Source organism: Nomia melanderi, chromosome 14 (assembly GCF_051020985.1).
Source record: "Nomia melanderi isolate GNS246 chromosome 14, iyNomMela1, whole genome shotgun sequence".
Classification (NCBI taxonomy): Eukaryota; Metazoa; Arthropoda; class Insecta; order Hymenoptera; family Halictidae; genus Nomia; species Nomia melanderi.
This window is the reverse complement of record NC_135012.1, coordinates 187,092-214,023: the sequence shown is the minus strand read 5'-3', so window position 1 is coordinate 214,023 and position 26,932 is coordinate 187,092. Positions and strand designations below refer to the sequence as shown.

The 26,932-nt window shown below is 42.4% G+C and overlaps 1 protein-coding gene across 3 annotated transcripts in view; it reads right to left on the bottom strand.

Moving 5' to 3' along the window:
- LOC116429275 (uncharacterized) overlaps positions 1-26,932 on the bottom strand; it is a 230,344-nt gene that overhangs the window by 102,531 nt on the left and 100,881 nt on the right. For all 3 annotated transcript variants that reach the window (XM_031982059.2, XM_031982052.2, XM_031982044.2), the window contains exon 3: positions 18,455-18,569. In XM_031982059.2, coding sequence (XP_031837919.1) covers positions 18,455-18,569 — 115 coding nt within the window. The remainder of the gene's footprint in view (positions 1-18,454; positions 18,570-26,932) is intronic.

Sequence of the window (26,932 nt, the reverse complement as noted above, 5' to 3'; positions counted from 1 at the left end):
TTACATTTGACACTGTGACGCTGAGGATATTCAGACTTCATATTCTCAGTTAATAACCTCGAGTTTGAATAAGAGTTCTTAGATACCGCTTAATTTTTGCACGATGGAGTAAAATATACATTAAATATTGCTTATCAATTATTTGCGTGTGAATTTCGAAGAATAACAGTGTTCAAACGATCGAAAATATTCGCAAACCATCGCAAACGAATTCAAACTTTCGTGAATCCGATAGAGGAAGTCACAATTGTATTAGAGATTAAGAGATCACGAATTGTTTCTCAAGTTTTATATTTATTGTGGGTTCTTTTTAAGATTATGAGACATTGGTATCGGATACTTGATCGTAAAACCGTGTCGTCTTGAAGCATTGCAGGGCACAGGGCAAAAGGCAAGAGTAATAGCCTGCAAGTCTACAAAATGTTTAATGCTCTCAGTAGGAAAGATATTGAGGAAAGATGCCGAGCGCTTGTTTGCCGAGTCGTTTCGAGTTCGCGTTTCGCAGTTGGCGAAGTGCTGTAAACGGCAGACTTTCCGCTGGAAATTTATAGCGGTTCCGAGTGTTCTGAACGACGATCACATTAATATATTGCGGCTGATCATTCGAGTTCCTCGATTCCCTGGATTCAACGACTCGGCAACGAGCATTCCGCGTTTTACAGTTAAATTACTAAGCCTTGAGTTTTTCCATACTTTCTATATTCCATAAACAACAAACAGGAATATAGAATTACGAAACTTAACACTTCAGTGAATTTTTCTGTGGAGGTCATGACAAAACAAACCAAACAAGTTAAACGATCTAAATTTATATCGACGTGGAAAGGAATCTGAACTAAAACCTTTGTCCTAAAAGTTGGCAATGTCAGCTCGAATATTTCAAGTGCCATAATAAAATTCCAAAAGCTTACTCTCAGCTAGAATATTTTCCAAAAAGTCACATAACTTCTACAACAACAGGATATTCCTCTTAAAACCTGAAGTTCCCTCGGGTCTCAGAATCATTTGACATTAGACTGAGTATCCAGCGACATCCCGATCGTAGCACGAGTCACCCAGCCAGTACAAGTCAAAAGATTCCGAAGCCGCGCCTCCATAAGTCTCGACGAAGGCCTTCGATCAATCTCCTGGTAATCCGAGCGTCGCGTCGCCCCCGAAACGTCTGGGAAATTACTCAATCCTGGAACAACAATCCCGATCCCGCAGAAGCGTCCGCCCCCTCTCTTCAAGATTAATCAAAGTTGATTGCGAACAGATCATTACAGCTCGGTCCCGCGGCAACTGCGAGCACAATAAGCGTCCAATAGATACTTTCCCGGATTCCTCGAATCTCTGTTTTCCTGGGAAGAAGCTACGGAACCAGAAAAAGAAAGCAAGATAGAGAGAAGAGAGAAACTGGCAAAGAATGTTAAACGGAGGAAGAGACTGAGAATAACAAAGTCGTGACAGAGAAAGACAGAGAAAAACGAGAGGAAGGATAAAGAGTGAAGAAGAGAGGAAAACAGTGAAAGAAGCCGAAAGCTAAAGAATCGTGGAAAGAATGACAAGAAACAGAAAGCAAAAAGGATAGACAGAGAATTCAGGGTCCATCCAGAGACACGACGTGCAGGAATGGAATAAATTACGACGATGCAGAAGAAGCGAAAGGGATGGAAAAACGAGAAGAAAAATCAAAAGCGACGGAAAAGAGGAAAACAGTGCAATAAGCAGAAAGCTAAAGAATCAGAGTGGAAGGAATGCAAGAAACAGAAAGTGAAAAGGACAGACAGACAGACAGAAAGTTCAGGATCCATCCAGAGGCACGTGCAGGAATGGAATAAATTACGACGATGCAGAAGAAGCGACAGGGATGGAAAAACGGGGGCGAAATGGTGGGCGAGTGGTCGCGAGGACAATTTTCCTTGATCAAGCCGCATCATCGGGACTCCCCCAGACTGCCGGTCCAATAACTGAGTTATTGCTCGGTCGTCGCCGGCCGATACACGGATGGGGCGGTTGCGCGTTACCAGTCCGCTACACGTCACACGGTGGATCCCTTTGTATCAGCCTATTCAGGGGAACCGCGCCGCGGCAATACACCGTCGACGTACATTCCCCGACGTACAACGGGCCGCCGGCTGGCACGTAATACGCCGATGGCTCGGTGTGCGTCGAAACGTGAGCCCTAACGACGTGGAACGCTCGAACAAACCGTGTCCTGTGCCTGGCAGCTCGTTCCCTCTTCTGTTCCTCTGCTCGCTCCCCTTCGCGGCCGCCCGCGCTCTTCATTGTTCGTACGCTCTCCCCCCTACCCCTCTCGACGTTGAGAAACGTCACCCGTTCCAAGTAGACGCAGGCGTGCTTTCTGTTTCTTCGCGACGATGTGTGCGCTCGTTGGTACACTTCGCTCGACGCGTCTCCCCGTGGCTCTGCATGCCCGGCAGGAGTCATTATTGACGGTTACCCCGACGAGTCTGGGAGTTTTGTTGCTCGGGCAGCGAGGATGACGTTGGACGTGCGCTGGGAAATGGCGCGGAATTTATAGGGAGATTGCCAGAGTTCCAGGTAGTCTTTGATTTGCTTGGAAAGAGAGGCTTTTGTGCAGTTTGTTTGAGATTGTTTGGAGTTATCGGGAGGTGTTTGGAGATGTTTGGAGAGGTTGGAATGCTGCGAGGAAATTGGGGATTATAGTGATTGTGAGTAGATGATGCAGGTATGGCAATGATGCCTGGGTTTGAGGAAGAATGTAAGGTTGATTGTATTTAGTGGAAACTTCCTGTGGCTGCTATAATTTGTAAGTACTCTTGAAACAAATTGACGTGGTGTGTTTGATTGCACAAGTTTGATAATTTACTACCGAAAATGAACCTGCTATAGCACAACTAAGAACTGCCACAGCACAGGAGTTTAATGAAATTTCTATTTTCATATATTTAAAGACAGCGACCTCAACAAATTCCATTTCCTCTTAGGATACATAAAAAGTGGCTCGCAACTGTCTACAATTTTATCGAACATCGCATTGCAATATATCGCGGGAACCCTGGCGAGTTCTAAATGCATAAAAATCTTCAATCGAATTATCATAAACCCGTTGATCGGGAATTTACAATCGCCGAACGCGCACAAGTTGTTTACAGTGGACGGCGGATCGATAAATCGTCGAGTCCTGTGAATTTTCAAGCCGAAAGCCGCAGACCCCGGACGAATTTCTGACTCGCCGCAAAGGAACGGGACAACGGCGAACATTCTCCCTGATCTAATTTCGAAGGAAGCCACTTAATTTAAATGTCCGCCCTCCTACGCCGGTGTCGTCCCTTCTCCCGTCCCTTTATAGTTCCCTCGGGGGAACGGAATTAATTGCTTCTTAAGGAACTGGAATTATGTTTTCAAGAACCACACCTCGCTCTTCCTGGGAACCTCGTATTTTCTCTCCGCGGCGGGAACGCTTCGACGGTTTTGTTCCGCGCGGGAAGCAGATGCCGAATAAACCTCGAAAGCGAACGATAATTATTACGTCGCGTAATAGGAAATTTCTCGTTAGATTTCTTGCCGGTGAATTGATCGTTGAACTGATTAATTATATATTCTTCGCGGCTGAGATCTGCTCGAATTTCTAAACATGGAATTACGCATCGAAGTTTTAGATATTAAAAAAAAAGACACATACACATATATTCGACACTTTGCGAATAATATCTGTTCAAATTTCCAAAAGCTTATTTTGCAAAAAATTGAATTATTGAATTTACAAATATTAAAAAAGGCGATACCTTAACCTCTATGTGGCGGCATAACGAGACACAGGAAATGTTTTCTTGCCGTGCGGATGCTCTAGCCCAGGTAGCACGGGTAAGCAAACATCAGCGTTGTCGCCGTGGTAGCCACATCCTACTTCACGTCCAATCGTTCTGGCGCTAGGTCAGACGGAAATCTTTCCGCATATCTTATAAGTGTTGAGTAATAAATAAGAGTTTTCGTTAAAACTAGTCAGTCATTTCGCACCCTACTACCCACACTCTAATTATTTGAATAATTGAACGATTGATTTATGTATATTAGTATTTAAATACCAAAGCTCGAAACTCTAAAGCTATAAAATTCCTTTCGAGTTTAGTCACGTATTTATTTGAATCCAACAATTTACTTCTCTTTCTCTTTAAATAATCCGAGATTTCATGTCACGTAGTATAATAGTTGTAAATGTCTCCGAGACTGCGCCACGGATGCCTGAGTCTTAGGTCTGAGACTTCTACGAAGCAGCGTTACGCCGCGAGGAAATTGCGAAGTTCAGCCACCGCGGTAGCGGTAGTCAAAGGATTCGTTTGCGTTCTCGTGATGACGGAAGTTCTGAATAATTGGTAATTGGCGGCAGGGTTCACGGGAGACATTGATCGCGGTTTCTTCACAGGAAAATCTTTATTAACCTATAACTGAGTTATAACGATGGCAAGATGTAAAAGGTCTCGGTGAAACAGTTTCACCATACAGAATCTTTTTATAAACATTCCAACAATATTCTCTTGAAATATTAAACAATATCCCCCATTTCCAAGTACAATTTACCAAATAACCGTGTCTGATCACCAACCGTTTCTACTTAACACAACACTAGACACCTAACTTCCACAAAAATCAATAAATTCAACTTCACAAACCCTTTCACTCCTTTCTCCCACCTTCTCCCTTGAATTAACAATCTTTAACGCGTTGAACGCCGCACGATTTCAAAGAGCAACATACACAAAATGGAAAAAATACAATATTAAGTCATTTGACTGAATTGGATTGCATTATCATTGCACGTTCATCAAACTGAATGCCACCGCAATGAGTATCATTATTTATAATATAGAAATGTTTGCGAATAATCATCGTTTAATTGAGTGAATTACTGTAATTCGATTTGCTTGGGGGTCACCTGTGATCCCCATGACATTCAACGTGTTAAACCATTTCTCCTGTACCAAATTCATGTGACTCTTCCAAACACTCAGAAACTTCTCGCAAAACTTCGATATCGCACGATTCCGTTCCAATTAAAATCTACACACCCAAACGAATTCCAAATTTCCCTGGTCGCTTCCTTCGTCTATCCGCCTTAATGAAGCGGCGTTCGCGCTGCATCCTCTCGCGAAATATGAGTTGCAGTTATTACGCGGCTCGTGTTTGCACGCGTCCACCGAAACTCGGCCGGGACGCTCCGAAAGAGGGAATTCGACGCGGCATTTGTACGCGAGATAAATTTATACAGATTTCATTCACAGCGCGCGCCCGGCTCGACGTGAATTACGAAAGGAATGAAACGTCGGTCGTGCCGGAATCCGATAAACTTCGCCCGCGCGATACACATACGCGATCGCGTATTTGCGATCCGGTTGAAGCGTCGCGCTGCCCGAAATCGATTTCCGACCGATTCATCTAACGGTTACGCGCATTTTTTCCCTCTCCCCCGCCCCGCCGCTCCTCGTCACGTTCCTTCCACTGTTTCGCGCGCGTTCGTTCGCCGGCCCGTTCCCCTTTTTCCTTTCCGTTTCACGTCAGATGACAGCCAATTTTTATCCCGGTGATTGCATTTGCAATTCCCATGCGAAACTACCGTTCCCGGTCGCATCTTTCGCACAGCCCCGATCCGATCCCGGATTCTTTTCGTGCAGCCACTTTCCGAGGCGGAAATACATTGGGCAGACGACACCGGGGCGAGCTAGATCGTCTGTTCCTTATTTCGCGAATCGAGTGAATTTCCGGAATTATGCGAGGATAATTTTTGGTAGTTAATTTTTCTTGTGATACGTTTTTGGGAGTATAGATTTCACTTTACTCCGGAGAAGTCGGAATTGTAAAGGATATTTGTATATTGTTAACTATCAGATGCTTCCGAATTATTCGTTCCTTGGTTTCTTCTGCAATTACTGAAAAGGAATACCTCTTTGAGAAGTTACTAAAGAAGTTAATACCTAAGCTGAAATATAAACCGATTCCAATGTTTTAAATTAACGTTCGTATATTATCGAAAAATATGATTGTGCTAATCTACTGCTTAATCTTATTCACATTTGCATGCTGGATGTTGCCACTCACTCTTTCTTTTCATTTGTTTCCATGAGAAAAAGCTAACCATTTACTTCTCGAATAGCTTTAATTGAGCAATTGTTGCTAAGACGCTTTGTGATGTATTCATGCTTGTTTAATTTATGCACCATTATTTATTACTATTTATTATACATTATTTTTATCACATTGAAAGTCTATATTTATTATTCATTCATTTCGTTCGTAGTTTCTATAAAGAAAGTTTCAAAAGTCAGTGTAAGATTAACTTCAGACTAATAAGGACCACCAGTCACAATGTAAAACTGTATTTTCCATCTATATTATCTACAACTTACTGTTATATAGTAATAGTTTCCCATATAATAATAATTCACTACCCCAGAAACGACAAAAATTACCCGACTACGCAACAGACTCCATTTCCCTACGTCAAGCATCAAAACAAAACCAACCCCATTAATTCACCCCTAAATCTCCGAGAATCCGTTCGAACCGAACAACACGCGCTCTTTCCGAGAACGAATGTGGAATAATGGAAAGATAGCCCGCAGGATTCGAAGCTGTTCGAAATCCGGCGCGAGATAAATCGTTTCTGTGTAAGAAGGCCGCGCACACGCGAGCTGCGCCGGACACACGTGCGATTTTTTCGTGTTTCGGGCGCCGATGAATCCTCCGTGGCACTGATAAGGTCCGCGGACGCCGGGAACAAGGCCCGGGTCCGATAAATTCCCAGGAATCTTATCTCCCCGGACAACGGTAGCTCGGCCACGCGAGGCCGACTTGTAAAATGGATGAAGAACGGGAATCCCTCGCGTGTACCGTCTTCCCTCGCTCGATAAACTTCGGCGTGCCACGTCGAACCGGGCGGGACCATAATAAAGACGAATCGTTCGCTCGCCGGTGGAAGTTGCTAAGTGGAAATTTCACGGGCCATCACTGGGGAGGATGGCTATCTCCGACGGAGCCTCTTTAACGGAGGATTCATGGGGTTCGGAAAAATGGAAAGTAACGAGTGATCCTCTGCACCGGCGAGACATCTTATCGCGATCTCTCGGAATTATTATTCGAATGATTATTCTGGAGTGTTGGTGATCGTTTGGAGATCGATTTTATTTCGTGAATAAAGTGAATTCTAGTAATTCTAGTAATTAATGTTAACTCTCTGCGGTCCGAAGTGCTCTGGGTTTCTTTGAGGTTCACGTCGACGTTCATTCGATTACAGCTTAATACGACGCTCTATTTATTTAATCAAGAATATTTGGGAGTCATTGAAATGTTACCTTTCAATGGTACAATTGTGATACTACAAATATAGAAAAAATTGTTAAAACAGGTAAAGGTTGCAACAAAACAGATTGTCGAGTCTGACTCGACATAGGACTGCTAAGGGTTAATTTTAATTGGAACAGATTGAAGTTTCGAAGGGCAGTAATTACATGACGAGGAAATTTTGGGTGATGAAAGAATGTAACGAAATATGGTTTACTTGTAAATTATGGGTATGGTGTAATTATAAGTTAAATGTAAGATATCAGTTTTCCTATACTATAGAAAAATTAGATTTCGTCGTGTAAAAATGAGTCAGTGTCTTTACCTTACAGTGAAAACAAAATAAAGATACTATGAATGTTCGTTTATATACATCCCTTCATTCCGAGCATCTGCAGCAGTGATGAATGAAGATCCGCAATTTGATAATAAGTTCCAGCAGCTCGAGTAACTGACTGCGAATAATAGAAAATCTCCAAGGCAACACGGTTGATCGAGCGAGCGGCCGCGAAAGTGAAGCCAAAGTTAAACGTCCCGGACTGGTTATCTGCCGGTTGTAAAAGAATAATTGCGCATTGGACGTTACGTGATCCCAGGTTTACGATCGCAGTTTCAGGAGTCTAAACGCTCCACTGTAAAATTTACAGCCGGAAAACACTGTTCTGAGCGAAGCTCGAAGATATCACACGCCTAGCGCTGTATCTTTCATGCCTGGCCAACGTTGGTTTATTCTACTGACTACAATGTCGCCGAGTGAAATCAGTGTACACGGAATATCAGTTTCAGCGGGACGCCAAACCGTCGAATAATTGTTTCTGGCCGCGGTGGGCTGCGTTAAAAAATCTATGGTTACGCCTCGAGCTGAGAGTTTACTGCTCGAGGAACTGTAACTGTCAGTTGTTACGTTTGTAAGGGAATAATAGCTGTTTTATGAAAACCGAATGCTATGGCACGCCATTTGCGCGAGTAAACTGCAGATTCTACGTATTTGCAGTTTACCTAATTATACGAGGTGCATTAAAAAATTTCATATAATTTAAACAGGAATTGAATGCATTCGTTAATGCAAATGAAAGGTTATGTACATATTTACTTCTGATTCTGGTAATTTCGCATATATAAATGTATACAGAATTCGACTGGAACATTTCGTTCGAACAGAATCGAGTTTCGTTCCAAATGTATTCTCCCTTTAACCCTTTGAACTCTGTAGGCTCCAATATGGTACCAGGAATAATATTAGATATTTTAATGAATCTTAAAGAAACTACCCTACAATTATTAGATCTTTTACACATCCAAATTTTGCACTAAGAAGGAAAATAAAATATCTAAGGTATGTTATAGCAATTTTTAATTTTCACTATTGATTACAAAACCTTCGGGAGTGCTAAGGGTTAATTTCAAACATAAGTTGCAGCTATCGAGCATCGAACTATGCACGTTTCCCGTGAACTTATTAACAGAAGCGAATGAAGTTCGCCGAGAAGGTTGAGCGAGATGTCAGTATCAATATTTTATCGGCGGGAAAAAGCGATCGTTTCCACTCGATCTTGAGCAAGCCGAGCCGCGTCGAGTGGACCGGTTTAAGCAGTTCCCGGCTGTTTGCATTTTAATATCGCGGCCGAGGGGATGCGCCGGTGTCGGTGCAACAGGTGACGCGAGATTCGAAATTGTCAACGTTTCGTCCGACGATAAAATCGGATCGTAGCTCACGCGCTCCCGCCGCGCCGCGGCGATCTCAGACAATCCCTCGAATCGCGCCGTGGCAATCAGACGCGTTTCAACGCTGTCACGCGACGGACAAGCTGATTAGCATAGCCCGACGGCATCGTCGCGTTGATTTTTCTTCGTTGCGCCGGTAAACGTGTCAGTCGACTGCGGATTCTTATGCGTCTCTCAGAAATTTCAATGCTAAACGCATAGAACGCAAACAATTAAGAGGAACGTATAAAATATGTAAAATACAGTGATCTTTACAATCTGGACCTGGAGATTTGTTGTTTTTAACCATTTGAGTGCTAAACAAACTTTGTGGGTATATAAAAATGCGGAAATGATTGTAAATGAAGAAAATTAAGAGTAGTTATCTAATTAGATCACAAATATTCTGTTATTACAAAAAATATCAAAAAATAACATTTATTCAAATCAAAGATTCGAATGAGATCTACGATTCCTCTTGGCAGCGTCTCGCCCTTTGACCTTTCATTTCTCTCTTTTAGCTTTTTATGACAAAGTTCTCGAATAGTTTTCTCGCGAACGATTTTAACGTGAAAATATTTATCGGAGCCTGCCTTTGACAGTTTGTTAGGGTAACGTTGTTACATTGCGTTTATTATAATTTTCTCGGACAGGAAGAAATGTTCTCCGTAAGTAGGATACACAGAACAAATTGCAGAAGAATTAAGTCCGGTTTCTTTGCTGGCACGTGCACGTCTTAGCAATGGCGAGCCACATACTTCACAGTCAGCCGCGTTTACCCTTTCATCGATCTTCTCACTTTGCTCGTGCTTTTTCCTTTTAACCAGTGTTTACGCGAGCTTCTTGCACGAGTTCGTTGCTGCAAAATCGTACAGTAATTGACGTTGATACGTGCTCTCTTAATTTTACAACTGCGACGAGGTTATTTGTGCGAGTGTATACTCCTGGATACTGATCTATACACTGAAACTGAGTTATTTCTTCTGCAAAGAATTCTATTCAGTTATTGAATTAAAGTTGAATTTATTTTAATGACTCCGAGCCACTCGATATTTAAATACAAAAATGTTCTTTTCGAACGGATATTCTAACAATTCAGTCTTTTTGTTAACTAGGATATTTAAAATGGTAAAGGTCATTTTTATGTGTCACTTTCTATTTAAAAGTTTCTTTTATTTTATGGAATATTATTTCATACGTTGAACACATTGAAATCTTGCCTTCACATTCTACGGAGAACGAGTGGAGCTGCCATAAACACCCTTTCAACCGCGCCGCGTTAATGATTAAATTTTACTTGCCGGTTTAATTTGACCCGCATTGAACAGCCCCGGCTAAGTAACGTCATTATCAAGCCTGTTTGCATAATTACATGAAAATCATTTTCGAAACATCCGGGCTTGTTTTACAAAGGGATATTGAATTCGGTAGTCTCGTTGTCGGCCGGGACACTGACTCCGGCCTCGTCGAGAATTATATTACGACCGTCGGAAATAAATTTCATTCGCATGCCGGACGTGTAAATAATTTTATTATCGGCCTACAAATAATTGCGGACGCCAACGAGATTAACAATTTGCCCAAGTGACGCCAAACACTGTACGATTACACTACCAAACATCCACCCGAGTGGATGAGACAAATATTAGTTAATTGTATTTATTCTTTCATAAACAAAAATCTCTGTTGTCGTTTTCTGGCCATTTCATTGTCGCTGAACACAATTGATTTAATCGACAATAACTTCTGCTATTTATTACAGAAATTCGATAGTGTATTATCATTGAATAATTGATAAATAATAATTCTATTTAATTCTTTTCGTTTGCAATGTCATTGTTTATAGTTTGACGACTATGAATGGGAATTATTGTAGTGTTAAGAATTCTGAAATATTCCACGCAGATATGTCTCGGTCGTCAAATTTCTTCAGTACGAATAAACATAAAGAAGAGAAATGGAAGTTGCTTACGGCTGACCCCATATTTCTTCGACTACTTGGCGGCTCCCTATGAAAAACTCCTGCCATAATATTTTCCCCCACAGTTTTTCGGTAAATTAAATATTTTTTCCCGGTTCCCAGTGTAACATACAGGCGTTCCCCAAGTACGTGAAAGGATTTTCAGTGGAGGCAGGCCGGCGATGAATTATTGACGGGCCTGTGGTCGACTTCATCTCGTTGGGAAAGTAATTTATAGCCTAACTGGGACCCTCGGCGGGGCTTGCAATAACAACTCGTGCCAGGATCGAATATTCTTGTTGTGAAATGTCACCAGCACCAAGGAAATATCGCGAATCTGCCAGGAAAAATCCTGGTTGGTCAATAACCGGTGTCGAAGAATTTTAGAACTTCTACGGAATGTGAAATATTCTTTTATCGACATATTTCCAGCGGCAATAATATATTCTTCGTGAAATATAACCATTTCAGGTGTTAATTTAAACAGTAATATAACAATTGAGCAATGAAATGTTCATAGAGAAAATTTTAAAAATAGAGATTCAAAGAATACGAGGAAAATGCTGCTTTTAATTTATTTAAGGAATAACAAAGAAATTTTGAGAAAGTTCAGATGTTCTAATATTTCAGTGGATTAATGTTGCTTACAATATTTCGAATTAAAATACTATGCGTTAATGGATTCCGTTTCATCGCGTCCTGCTAATGGAAGTGTCCACTTTGAAGAAGACAAGCAAGCGTCTTATTGCCGTCGCAACGTTCTAAAAGATTACAGTGACGAACAATAAGGAATCGCAAACTACGTGCAAGAGATTCATTCCACAGTCTCTGTTAAGTTCGCTAAAATATGAAAGACTTTTTCAGAGCGGTCCGTAAGGAGTAACTATTAACTTTCTGCCTTAGTATATGCAATAAGCTCTGCAAAACGGGAGCTCGGTCGGAGGGGACAAAAATAAAGAGTGTGTAACCAGCGAACCTTCTAATTAATTTACAATGCTGTTCATTTACGAAGAAACCATTCTTTTGAATTTGCAATGCAATCTATGTCTGGGGAAAGTAAGAACGTCATAAGAATATTCTATTGTATTCTAAGAAACCAATTAAATTTCCTTCAAAGCTAATTGCAACTAATAAATTATGCTCAATGAAACCCTTGCAATTCAGTGCATTACTGTCATCTTTCATTAAAAAAATTCGAAATTTACAATCATCTTTGCGATACAATTAGAAATTTATTTAATTGAATCAGACACTGAATCCACCACAATCAATAATCATTAAACAGTAAATTATATAATAATAATGATAATTTCTCCGTGTTATTTAGAAAGCAAAAGATAAAAATCCAACGCTGATAGAATGTCTGAAAGCTGTCCCGGAGATATTTCCAGTATTTCAATCCATGTAGAAACAAGTGTCAGGAACTTCGGCCCTGACTATTGTTTCTCCTCGATCGAAGCGCGGTGTGTCGACTGCCGATGCAGTCAGGTAGTGACACTTTATCTACACGCTGCGTCGTTTTCTTCCATCTTTACCCTGCTGACGATCGCTGCTCAATTGACGGAAGATCCTCCGGCTTCTTCGGGACAAACCTATGATCAGTGGAAAGGAAGCATGGCTTTCCCATTGACTGATTTATCGGATGTAAACTGGGAAAACCGCTGTCAGGCCGTTTCGAGAATTGTCTGATTTTTATTAGTGCCTTATACTTTCCAGATGATAAAGTACCATCCAGTTTCATCGTATTGGAACACGCGTCTGAGAGACAGAAAATATCCTTCCAGTGCTTTAAAACCTTCCCCCGTTTCACAGAATCATCGTTAACCCTTCAAATAATGAAATGCAGAATTTTCTTCGAGAATCTGAATTTAAAGTCAGTCAAATACGCATTCACGGTCCTATCTTACAATGCGAGCCTGCAATATCACCGAATCATCAAGAAAAATAGAACTAGAAAGAAGTTGCGCAACATACAACCGCGAAATTTCAATTCAGTAATTAACAACACCCTAAATAAGCTACAGATATCTCTAAATTACAAAGAAACATCCTCTCCACGAAACAAAACTTTAAACTGTTTATCAGTATCAATTATAATTTCCTTACTATGTTTCTCAAGCGATGAATCAAAGTAAATTTACTTGAATAAAGGTTATTTTTTGATATTTCTTTGTAATAACACAATATTCGTGATCTCATTAGATAACTACTCTTATTAATTTTGTTGCATGCACACCCAATCGCTTCCGTAATTATGGTAAACATCCACAAAAGTTGTTTAGCGTCCAAACGGTTAAACATTAAACCTTCCGTCGCTGATAACCAGAACCTCGGTAACTCCTCGGTTTTTTCCTCGCCCGAGCGTCCGAGTTCCATTTTCACGCCGGAATCGACGTTCACGCTCGGTTCGAGAGTCGAGCGGCGTTCGTTCGGCAGGGTTGAAAGTCCCGTACATAAATCGAAAATAGACGCGGGGATAGCTACCGGGCCGGCCGGTTTGAATCCGTTTCAGATTTCCATCGGACGGGCCGGGAGATACAATGCTGGGGAAGAAAAGTCCTCGATTCGCTTGAATCCGGGTAATATCCGGTGGCTCGTTCGACCCAGAAATTTCGAAGTTCTGTTGAAAAAAGGCCACACGGGGACCGGAGGAATGGCCACCCTTATTCCTCGGCTTCGGAGACGGCACAATGGCCATGGGGGTTTTTCGTCCATTCAGGGGGGAAATAACGGCCCGAGCGATTTCCGATCTTTCTCTCTTTCTTTCTGCCCCCTCCCGACCGGCGAAAATCGCGCTTGATCCTTCCGCAGCGAGGAAGCGGGATCTAATGGACCTCGGGAACTTTTCTTGAGCTGTTCTTATCAGTTGTCTGTATAAATCTACGAAGAATATGTTGGCAAAGGTATTCAATGTCTATTTTTTAATATTATCTGGCGATTGTAATACTGATTGAAACTGTTTGGCAGCCGAAGATCTCAATTTACCATTTTCTATAAGAAAAAGTTTCGATACATCCTAAATGAATATACAAAGCAACTGATAACAGAAACTAAATTCATCCAATCTATCTATATACAAATTGAAAACTGATTTGCATACTTCTCATCTAATCGGGAGATAATGGAGACATTGAGAAGATACTTGGAAGATGTTTATTGAAGTTTGTTAATACTGAATATTTTTAGACAGTATTGGTGTCTAAGAAATATGAATGAGATGTTGAATGTGGAGAGTGTATTAATTTTAGATTAGAAAGTGGTTAGAACGTAGTTGAAAGATTATTAGATGTTGGTTTCATTTTTATCATGTCATTATCATTTTCCATAAGAAAAGGTTTCGATACATCCCAAATGAATATACAAAGCAACTAATAACAGAAACTAAATTCATCCAATCCATCTATATACAAATTAAAAACTGATTCTCATACTTCTCATCAAATACTTCCATTTCAAAGATCTCACCAAGAAAATCGACACCCTTGAAAAACGCAATTCGCACTGTTCCCCCCATAAAACACAACAATCTCCCGACTCATAGTTTCCTCTGGCAATTAAGCGTTCAGCGACACGACGCAGCGACGTTGCAAAGAAGGGTAGCGAGAGGGCAATTCCGAGGGTGCTCGTCCCGTGGAAGTCGGCAACGACTAGCTCGGATATTTCGCGGCCGCGTTTTGCCTGTCGCTGTTTATCCGCTTCCACGCTAGGGAGAGTAAACCCTCCCTCGAAAGGATAAAGACGGCTGTTTCAGCGTCGTGTTGCGAAGAAGTTGGGTAAAGCGAGCTGGAATCACCGGAGGCTCGACTCGCGGACGGAGGGAGGGAAGTAGGGCGGCAGGGGAATAGATTATGGCCGGCGGCCGCGAGGAGAACCCCGTTGTTCCCCGGGGAAAAGAGATTACAAGATGTATCATCGCCGGGGACTCTATGGGCCTGTAACCGTCACGGTAATCGAGTCCATGATACGGTGTAATAACACCGATCCGGAACCAGTGTCCGGGCTGCTGGGCGAAACCGAAGGACGAACGCTTTTTCAAGCTGCTCGCAGCTGATTCGACCTCCCGCTGGGAGAGGGCAGGTTTATTTGGGTAGCTTTTCATCTGTTCCGATGACTGATGCCAAGGATTTGGGGACGATTGTGGCGGCTATTGTGGGGTTGGGATGATAAAGGTGATGGAGCAGTGTTGATGTTCTGAGGGTGATTTCTTTGGTATTGCTTGGGGATGATGGAGACGTTTAGATACTTGGAAGATGTTTATTGGTGTTTGTTAATAGTGAATATTTTTAGATAGTATTGGTATCTAAGAAATATGAGATGTTGGATGAGAGTATATTAATTTTGGATTAGAAATTGGTTAGAGTGTTGAGATTAGATGTTTGTTTGTTGTGATGAAGCGACATTTTGATAATTATAGTTATTGTAAATTGATTTGAAAGATTGATGGAAAGTTAAATACGGGTGTGTGGTGATTATGTGGAATATTAATGTTATATGGTGCTGTTTTGAATATGTGGTGATAAGCATTTCTGTGTTAACAAAGGATCGTTCGGTTTTTGATTAAAAATGGAAGTAATCGGTTCGCCGTGCAATTTGAATATGAAGTTACGTAATTTTGAATACGAGCATCGAGCTGATGCATCGTATTAAAATACGAGAAAGTTAATTATCCACTCAGATGTCATATAATTCTATTCTCATTATTTTCGTTCGATATTTACCTCGTATCATAATAATGGTATTTCCATTGAAATTCTCGTTTCATTGGCACCGAACAATGCGAGGAACGGCGCGACTGGTCGAACCGACGGCTGATCGCGTTTTCTGATAATGATTTACGATATATTATATTTAGCCGTCGTTCCATTGGTTCCGTTACGCGGTTTCAGTCGGTCGATTTTATCGGAGCAGCCCGGGGCCGTTGCTTCTACATTTTTCACGAGTTTTTCGACCGTGCAACTTTCCCTGCATAGATGTAAACTAAATCTGTACTGTAAATACCGTCGTATTTCGTACGGGGAAAAAAAGATTTTCTCCCTTTTTGTGTCGGGAAGCTATTACCGGAAATAATTCAACATTCTGCGTGTTTATGTATCGATTGCTTGTTTATTTTCAACCAATGGCAAAACAGAGATTGTATAAGATAAAAACGATAAAAGTAGGGCGAAGAATGAGACAGTATATAATATTATTAAAGGAAAATTATTTCTAAAATCGTCGAATTCTTAGATGAATAAGAGAAACATTCTTAAACTAGTGGTACAGGTCAACCATATAGCATCTAGTGTTACTTCTAGTTTACTGTATAGGTCTGATAAGTCTATTACGTCTTCAATTACATATGTGCATGGCAAACTAAGGACAGTAATAGAATAGAATATTCACCAATAAGTAGTGCGAGTCAACCATATCCGCCCTCCCTCCTACAGTCAAACAACTTCCTTCACAACTCCACCGGATCTCCATTCAACAACCACGAATGATCACTTTTATCAATTTCAGCACTCCCAGATCGTCAATATTAACACAACAACCCAATCCAGACGCGACCCAGTTCTACAGTTCTCCCCGTTATCACCGTCAACCGAATCGAATCCGTTTTTCATGCCGTCGGAGGTTGAAGCGTGAACCCATAGGATCCATTCAACGAGCTCCAAACAAAAGCCGGAGCAAAGTTAGCAGCTGGTTTCGGTGGCAGCGTGAAGTGACTTTTAATAAAGCAAGTGCTTCAACGGCTTGGCCGAGAGAACGACCGAGAGAAATAATGTGCCCGCGAAAGCGAGGAGTACAGAGGAAAAGGGAGATGGAGATAGTGACTTATAAAAAAAACAGTAAGGATTCAATGAAGCTACATATAATAAATATCTTATATATGGTAAGTAACGAGAAGAAAATTGAGAACTTTATCACTGTTCGCCGATGTTCGCCAAAATTAGACGAAAGAAAGAGAACAAGGTTCACCGAGGAATTGGAGATGGAGAAAGTGACTTATAACGAAGATAACAAGAATTCAAAGAAGCTATATATAATGAATATCGTGTACATGGTAAGTAACGAGAATAAAATTAAGAACTTTATCACTGTTCGCTGATGTTCGCCAAAATTAGACGAAAGAAAGAGAACAAGGTTTACCGAGGAATTAGAGATGGAGAAAGTGACTTATAACAAAGATAATAAGAATTCAAAGAAGCTATATATAATAAATATCGTGTACATGGTAAGTAACGAGAAGAAAGTTAAGAAATTTATCACTGTTCGTCCATGTTCGCCCATGTTCGCCGATGTTCGCCAAAATTCGACGAAGGAAAGAGAAAAACAAGGTTCACCGACGGATTGTAGCCGAAATGGTTGCCCCAAAGTGAAAACGTTCGGCGAGCCAAGCGATATTGTAGGAAGAGGTCGGAGAACCGGGTCCCTTTGTTCTTGGCGGGCGTTTTGTTTCTGGATTATGGGCTTATGAAGTATTCCCGTTTATCTGTGGCAACTACATGGCCGAAGGGCGGGCGCCACGGGTCTCGGGGGCGGGTACACTGGAGCACGACAACTAAAAGCGACGCTGCTGCCTGTTAATCCGCGAGCCGTACTTGCTGATTTCGAATTAATTATCGTGTTCAACTGCTGCTCGCGCTTAATTCATGTTCCTCCCGTTGTCAGCGTTACGGAGTCCTCAACATTATTGCTGATTTTTACCATTCGCTTAGTTACTACGCGGAGTCGGAAGCATTTGGCGAAGGTCTCCCGAGACTTCGTTGAATCCCGACCCGAAATTTCAACCGAGATAATTAAGATAACGTAGCAGCTCCATCCGTTTCCTAATGGAACTCCTTATTAATGAACTATCTCGCAATTTCTATTCATCGCGCACGACCGAAGGATCAGTAAAAAGGGTGGACAGGTCGTAATGCGAACGCAACGAACATCGCGCGACCGAAATTTCGCGTCCGCCTCGCTTATCTGAAATTCAGCTCAGCAGTTTCTAATTAAACGCCTCCTGCCCGAGTGCTATTTTTTCATTTACATTTAATTAAATGTATCCGGACTGTCGCCCGCTGACCACTGTCCACGAGAGTTCCGGCAATAACTTCGTTTCTCGTTCGCAGAGATAAAAGGGAAACCGTGAAAATTGTTTTCATCATTTCTGTGGGATCTCATGGTGTCTTTGAATAATTCCTTGTATTACTAACAATGACTTTTACATTGACACACAAGTTACAATATTTCTTCGTGGTCACTTTTGAAAATTCCTCATCGTTATTCCTCCGAATTATTTTTCCTCCGAAAAATTCATCGGCAAAGTATCCACCTCTCCGAAAGGAATTCTTTTGTCTCGCGTGTCGCATAAACATCGCGAACTATTCCAAGGGGGTGTGTTCATATAAGCGGCGAGAAAATGCGGCGGTTACTTTAACGCCAATAAATGTGCGTCGTCGCAGCGATAAAAGGGTTGACGATTAATTATAGATGCACAACCAGGGCGATCAACTCTCTTACCTTATTTTCGATACCACCGTGGGGGTGAAGTCTAGCTGAAGGAATCCTAACTCCTGCGGCCTGACATCCTCCAAGCTGCTGTACCTCACGTACGTGCAGCTCGGCGTGGAAATAGCTGAAAGTAAATATAGGAAGAGCGTCAATCTGTGTCTCGGTAAAAATAGCTTGTTAATCCAGCTGCGATAATTAATGTGTATCAAGCTCCCACGTGACATTAGCGTGAGATTTATTACGGGATAGTTGCAGTGTACTTTATCACGGTATACACGATGATATAATGATACTGAATATATACGGATAATAATATACCTCACCATAAAAAATATACAATCCATATTATCTTTACTCTGATATTTACATACTTACACCAATAACAATTGTATGCCTTATTTTTATATAGAACAAATTAGAAAATCATTTCTTTCCTAAACTCACAATATTTTATACACTATTACAAACACAGTTAAACAAGTTTCGAAGAACTTTAATATACTACTATTTAATAATATTTAAAGGAAGCTGAGACGTTGATTGTTCAACATTTATCTCATTTACAAAAAGAAACTGCCAACGAACCCCCACTTGAAATCCTACTTTCTTTCCGTGCCATTTCCGGTTCGTCCCGCGTCGCGACGGAAATAGCCGAAAACCGCGGCGACTAATTTCGTATTTGAACCGTGTTTCGCGCGGGCACGGGATCGATCATCGTTTTCGAGCTCGACCGCGGCGGCAACGGCTTTGTTCCGTGCGGCCGCCGTGCGGCATGAAAGGGTGAAAAGGGTGGCCGGCGCTCGAATAACGAGCCGACGGCGTTAACGTCGAAAAATCAATAGGAGCCGTGTACATTCCTCATAAATAAATATGAATATCGCGTATCGCGGCCCTTCACAGTCCGCCGCTGAAAGTAAATGTGTTACGGCGACGACGACGTCGCCGGCGACTGCGTGGTTGCGGCGCGGCGCGGCGCGTCGGGCCGCGTTCAAAAGCGCGCGGCCTGCTATCGAGCGGATCGAACGCATTCGCTGTGCCTGCTAAAAAGGCCTTTCGACGCGGAGGAACAGTGGCTGCCATGGAAAATAGAAAATGAGAGTGTGACCTTTGTTTTGTCGCTGGCGGAACTCGTTGGAAGAAGCTCAGAGGATTATGCAATTAGGTTTTTCAACCCTTAACGAAGTAATGCCTCTATATAAACGGCAAAAGTCATTTTATTAATTTTAGCACTGTTATTGTTGAAATGTTTACAATTAAGACGTTCAGTACTGTGCTAGATTACTTCTGTGAATTTGATTTCGCTGATTGTATCTTGATTTAATCTGTTTGTGATTAATGAAGGGATAAGAAATGGTTTGGGAAATCGTTGGAGAAATTGATTTAGCAGATTGAATTGTAAATTCATTGAATCTTAGTAGATGCACTTTTGGAGATACTATAAAATTTTGGAAAGTGAAGTTGTTGGATATTTGATTAGTGATTCTTTTCGGTTGTTTCTGTATTTTCAATATTTAATGTTTGAATGTTTCTAGGGTTGAGAGCAATAAGTTTAGTGACGAATTTGTTGGATGTAATATTACTGTTTAGAAGTGGTAGGGGTTAAGGTATTATCACTGAAGATAAATCGAACGAATTGTATTATAATCCAGTGCGCCGTGTTAGCTCACAGACTGTCGGTAAGGATTCTTAATTATTGACATGGAAAACCTGTTAAGAACTGTTGATTCTCGTGGAAACGACGCTGCGAAACAGAACGGAAGCGGAGAACGGATCGACGAGGAATGAAGAATGCTGTAGCAATGAAGAAACAAAGAGTGCTGGGAACAATTAAAGCGCCCGATCAATCAGAGAAGAAGTCCTTACTGAATTGAAACGATCAGAACTTTTTAATTACTCTTTACGTGATGCTAGGAAATAAACGGCTCCGCTGAGCTGATCGATCCAGCTCTTGGTTCTTGTGACTGAAGCGTTGTCTGCGGGAACTACTGCGATTTGTTAAAAAATATAAGAACCCTTAGAATCTCAATACATCAAAACATCTAATTAACTAATTACCACCTTCATTACATATTCCATCTACATATTACACACACTCTCTTACAATCAATCTGTCCTTCACATTCTCGTTCCAACCTTCACGAATTGAATCACAAGATGAAAAAATTCAATCGAACCAAAAACTACCACCAAAACAAACCAAAGCTCCAACATTTACCAAAACACACAGAAAACATACATTCCGCTCAATTCATCTATAACCATCCGAGCCATAAAAGCCACACTCCCAAAAAACCATTACAACCCGGCCGTTCCCAACCGAGACCAAGTACTCCGCAAGAAACCACCCCGAAAAGACCCGGCGAGGAACAGAACCATAAAGCTCCCGAGCACCGAGCAATAAATTTATTCTAGCCGAACCATTACCCCGAATCGCTCCGGGAAAAAATTCCCCGACGATCTCTCCTGTCGCGCAAAACAAGGGGCTCGATGAAAACGCGAAAACTTCCGACCGCGGCGCTGGAAATGGGGGTGCAACTTCTTGTTGAACCGATCTGCGAGCGTCTTCGAGAGGCGAGCTGCTCGCAGCCGGGCCGCGTTAAACGACGGAACGGCTTCCCCGACCACCGCTCGTTCTCTTCGAGATTAGGGGGCGGGAAGGGTTTGAATTCGTCGCGTTTCAAGCCCGACGAGCGAGGCGAAAGCGGAAAAAATGGAGGCGTGGCGGTCGGAGCCTCGGGAAAAACAGAAAACGCGTCGGATGAACCGGGCCACGCGGCTGGTGTGAAAGAACCTCATTGATTTTACAATCTCCGCGCCGACCACCCCCTCCCCTCCGCCCTTTACAGACTATTACCCCTCCCGCGTCCCACCTGATAACTCCGTGTCCCGAAATTTCCTCTCGCTGTCTCGCCGATCTTTCTCCCGACCCCTTCTTTCTCTTCCGCTTCGCCTCCGTCCTGCTCTTCCTTAGTCTCGGAGCCACCCACGCCGCGAAAGGGTTGCCTCTTGTTCGTTTTTTTTTCGTCGGCGCCGTATTACGTTCCGCTGATTCACAGTTAATGAGGCGAGAAGGGACCCGCAAGGCTGTCCTGCGTAAACCGAGGGCGCTCGTGAATTATACAAAAAATCCCGCTAGCCGTCGCCGCTTTCGCGTTTCTGGGATTATGAGCAATTCTTCAACGCCGGAACGTATGCAGATGAGCATCGCTGTTTGGACGGAAGTTTTGCTTGGCCGTTCATTTGTCTTGGACGGCTCTGGATTATTTGAGTTGGATGGAAGGCGAGCAAAGAAATCTGTTTATGGGTTACTCTGAAATTTTGGAAATTTCATAGTAATTTTACCTTAATGGACCAATACATTGCGGTATGGATAATTTTATTTTGATCACTGGTTAATAATGATTGCATCGAATTCTTAACACATTGAGCGTCGGCCCCGTGAAAACACGGGATTCTGAGTCTATCGTTTGAGCACCGGCCCCGCAGTAATGCGGATTTCTGGATTTCCATTTCTGGATGTGACGAATATGAAATTAAAATGTACTATTTTACGAAAATGTATAATATTTTGAATATTTTTTTTGGCTACTCATTGATCAGATACAAGCGAATGAAGCCGGCGTTTGGGCTAAGTGGCCGATACGTTGCCGGCGCTGAGGCTTTAAATGTCTCTTAAGTCGCCGGCGCTTAATGTGTTAAGACTCAGTAGTAGAATGACACCGAACAAAACGATTTACTAAAATTTCGAATGCTCTTGATTTTTACGAGCGAAATTATTCCACCGCTCAATCCTCATCTAATAGTCGATGCTCACCCGTGTTCCCTAATTACGTTCGTATTCCCAGCGATCCGTCGCGGAGCGTTTATTTCCAGCGGATTACGGCGTTATTAAAGGTATCAAACGTTTCGCGCGCACGCGGAAATCCACGGGACGACTGTTTGAATTCCTTCCCGGCGGAACCGGGGCAACCCGATTCAAAGGGAATTAATAATACGCAGGCCGCCGGGGGTGGACAACGAAGAAACATCGGGAAATTACACGCGGCGGAGCCGGTCCAGCTCCCGGAACGTTTTCCGCGAGTGATGCCGGCGATACCCGGCGAGGACCGGAAGACAGACGGAATTTAATATTTATATCGTTTTCCGAGAGCTCTCGCGGAAATTCGATAAACCCTACGCTCCTGTTGACTCGGGACTCCGGCATCCAGCCGTGTGTTTGTACGCGCATCTATCTATTTATTCATCAATCTACATGCGCCCGCCTCTTTACGTGTTTGCCCCTCGTTAATGTTTTACGCTCGCTGCCTCGGCGTCTTATTTCGATCCCGCCTTCTGCCCCGTCTTTCCACTTGTAGCTCTTGAATTTCGAAATTCTACTGTGCTCCTGGATTTCACAGGCTCCACGCTTAACACATTTGATATCGACTTAGACTTTGGAAATACGACGAGAGGTATTACGATTGTTTCAAGTGGAACAATCCTTTTCCGGAGAATTACGGTTTCCCATTGCTGGATTCTTGTTAACCACTTCTCCACGATGTTTTTTTAACTGTGATCGATGCGACTATTTTGTTAGTCATAATTCATTGAAAATAAGGGACAAGGTTTATTCTGTCAACGTGTGTTTTAAGACAGAATCATTGATAACAGGAATAATGTGTAATTTGCGTTCAAACAAATTGAATAATATTGATGTTTATTAAATTCTATATGAAACCTTCACGAGTCTGACACGATATTGTAGGACAAGGGGTTAATCACAATAGGAGATGATGTTATTAGTTTTACTTTTAATTTAAATCACATTTTAACTCTTTGCGGACGAAGATTCTCCGAAACATACGAAACATTCAACATATGAAGCTAAATTCCATATCAATTGCTTAATTAATAGAAAAAAGGAAAACCTCATGCTGATCTCTTGCTGTTCGACTAATTAGATCATTTGTCCCCGACTCAGTCTTCAAAATCTGAACATTTCATCTCGAAATCCCGACATCCGTCGGCAAAGGGTTAAAGTTCTTCATAAGATTACGATAATTCTGATTCACGCGTATCTAAGAATCATTCTAGAGGATTTTGTTTATTGAAAACTTTTTAAACAAATGTTTAAACCGGTTGGTGCATCCGATCTGCAGCGATCCGGCGTGAAAGGGGCGTGCCTTTCGCCGGGAGCCCTAAAACGGGAAACGCCAGGCCACGCGATGCGGAACCGCCGAAAGGGCGCAACGATTCCGTGGAAGCCCGGAGCCAATTTTTGTGAGTGCACCTTGAAATAATCATACCGTTCCAGCGTAAGTGGAGCCCGTGGTAGCTCTAGCGCGGAAACGAAGCCGCTCGTGGAAACACACACATTCGTCTGGGCTCCCGGGACCGTCCGAAGGCGGGCTGTAAAGACGCGAGCGTCTGGCAGGTGGCGGTCGTGCGGATGCTATATAATATTCATGCAGCGATATTGCATCTTGAGTGGTGCCATTAGAGCGGAGCGTCAGCCATCGCGGTCTCGTGGCGGTTTGTTGTTCTCCTGGCGCCTTCCTTGCTATTCGACCGCCGCACGGTACGGCCAAACGCCCGTTTTCTCGAGAAAACTCGATAACTTCGAAAGTACGAGTGCTGGGAGAGATGCCTCAGACAGAAGTTCTTAGGTGTAGAGCTAGACATACGGTGATTGTGTTTTATGAAGCTTCTCAGTGACAATGGATAGCTTGCGTTTCGATTGTAACGTTATAGAAATAGAGACGGAGAATTCATGGGAAATTTGGAGGAAATCGTTAATCTTCATTTGAAAACTTCGATGGAGAAAACTCGATAACTTCGAAAGTACGAGTGCTGGGAAAGATGCCTCAGACAGAAGTTCTCAGGTGTAGAGCTAGACATACGATTACTAACGTTATAGAAATAGAGACAGGGAATTCATGGGAAATTTGGAGGAAATTGTTATTTCTCAAATGAAGATTAACGATTTCCACCAAATTTCCCATGAATTCCCTGTCTCTATTTCTATAACGTTACAATCGAAACGCAAGCTATGCATTGTCACAGAAGGAGCTTCATAAAACACAACCACCGTATGTCTAGCTCTACGTCTAAGAACCTCTGTCTGAGGCATCTTTCCCAGCATCCGTACTTTCAAATTTATCGAGTTTTCTCGATTTCTTGTATAGCAGGGACACTAACTACAACACTATACAATAGAATATCGAATGAATTATATTCAAAACCTATAGTATACTCTACAATAAAGATGTTTATCGAAGAATGTGAAAGCTTATCGAGTTTTCAAGGGATTCGTCACATTTTCAGAATATGTAACAAAATGTCAGTTAATAACTCACGACATCAAAGATATTACAATGATAGAATAATTTCCAAGGATCCCTAGACCTATCGCTACTAACGAGGAGGAATTGCTTCTTATTTTCGTGTTCCACGTGTGCCTCTGAACTCGACTCCACGAGTGCTCAAGGGGGATGAAAAGCGTTTCGCCGGGCGATTCTTCGGGGACATCCGGAAGGGCGTTAAGTATTCATCGAGCGTTTTCGCGTCTTCATACCTCCTCGTCACTCTGCGTGGCGCGTTTTCGAAAGTGGGATCTCAGAGTCGGCCCGCTCCCCCAGCCCTCGTTCACCTCCGACCGCCCCTATAACCGCCATTATCGCTTGCTTTCTACCCTCGATTCTGCTCCTCGCCCTTCGACTTAATGTCTCGTCCGCTCTCAGCGGTGTTCCGCCTCGAAATTACGTACGAGGGGTTGGAAAATATTAATTCCGAACGCCGCGTCGCGCGCATTCGTCAGACATCAAAGAAGAAGACGCCTCGGTAATTTTTGTTCCCGCGTGACCTTGTAGGGAACTAGTTACTTCGCACACTATGCACACCGTTAGGGGTTACATTTCATTCGGAGGGTGGACGCGGTTCAGTTTCATTCACCTGGACGGAACTGGGTTCGGAGGACTTCATTCGCAGTACTCGTGAACGGTGATTAAGATAAATTTACGCTGGAGGACGTACCACGCAAGTTTAGACGTTTCGTTCAAAAATTTCCAATGGCAAGTTACACGCATCGACAATTGCATTGACTAGATTGTTTTCAGATAGACTCTGTAAGATGTTAAGCCTTTGAACTCTGTAGGCTCTAATATTCCACCAGTTCTAACATTAAATATTTTTATGAATTTTAAGAAAACTACCTTAAGATCATTAGATCTTCCAAAAGTACAAAGTTTGTACTGAGAAGGGAATTAAAGGTCTATGAAATGTTCTAACATTGTTAATTTCCAGTAGGACTACTATGAAAATTGGTAGGAGTTGCTGACATATCACAAAACTATGTAGAGTGCTAAGGGTTAATAAACAAAGTACACATATCTGAAATCGGTAAGAAGAAAATTCGCGCAAGATTCTTCCAAATCTTTGAATTTCCAGCAAGAGGTTAATATTCAATATTCATTTAGAAGTTTTTTAATCTCGCAATAAATACACGAGCTATAATTTTGAACGTATTAAACAAACTGCGAATAATACGGAGAATAATAAATTCAATACGATACATCCAGCAATAATGAATTATCAATACATTCGCGAGTATAAATTATTTATGTAATAATACTGTTATTACCCAAATTGCCCAATGTTATTACACCAATTACCCAAACATGTTCCCTGAATTAACAACTTCGACGTCGAATACAATATTACTAAAACGAAAGAACCTCGAAATCCTGTAATAACTTCGAACCCGCTGTCCCAACTCGTTAACGATCGGATGAGGCGTATCAACGCTAACTTTGCCGAAAGAATTACGGTGTCCCAGAAGAAGCCGAGCGCCCCAGCCTCTAAGGACCTGGTATCGCAACAAATAATTGCGTTCCGTCCGATTGTGGGTCCCTCTTAAATCGTCGGACTCCATTTGGCGTCCGGCTGGGTGGCAGGATTCTAACAGATGCCGACATGCTAAGAGCTTTCGTCCTACCGCCTACTCTTTCGAGCTTTATAGGATTCCGTGGCTTTTTACGTCAGCTCGCAGGTACCGGGAAGGGCGGAGGGAGCGGTAGGTGGCACTGGAAAGCTTCCACAACGAAATGGATTGTGGGGACGGAATCGCGAGTCTGCCAAGAACCGGTAGAAGAAGCCTCGTCTGTCACGCCCAAATACTTTTCTTCGTGAAGAGCGCGTTCCGCGCGCGGGATTCGCCGGAGCACTCGGGATTTTAAATAAGAGCTCCTTCCCTTCCCGGAAGCTTCGGGGCGTTGGTTATGCGATCAGGATCTTCCGATGATTGTATCGCATGCTACGATCGCGAAAATCATTCTGTTCTTTAACAAGCTGAACGATCGATTTCTATTAATTAAGATTGGACCGCTTCGCCGTTGGTTCTGGTTTATGATCTTTATGGTATTCTGTTATGAGACGATTTGTAGAACAAGTAATTTAATCTAATATTGGTCGGAGAGGAGGAACTTTATATAAGTAGTATGAGTCAGTGAT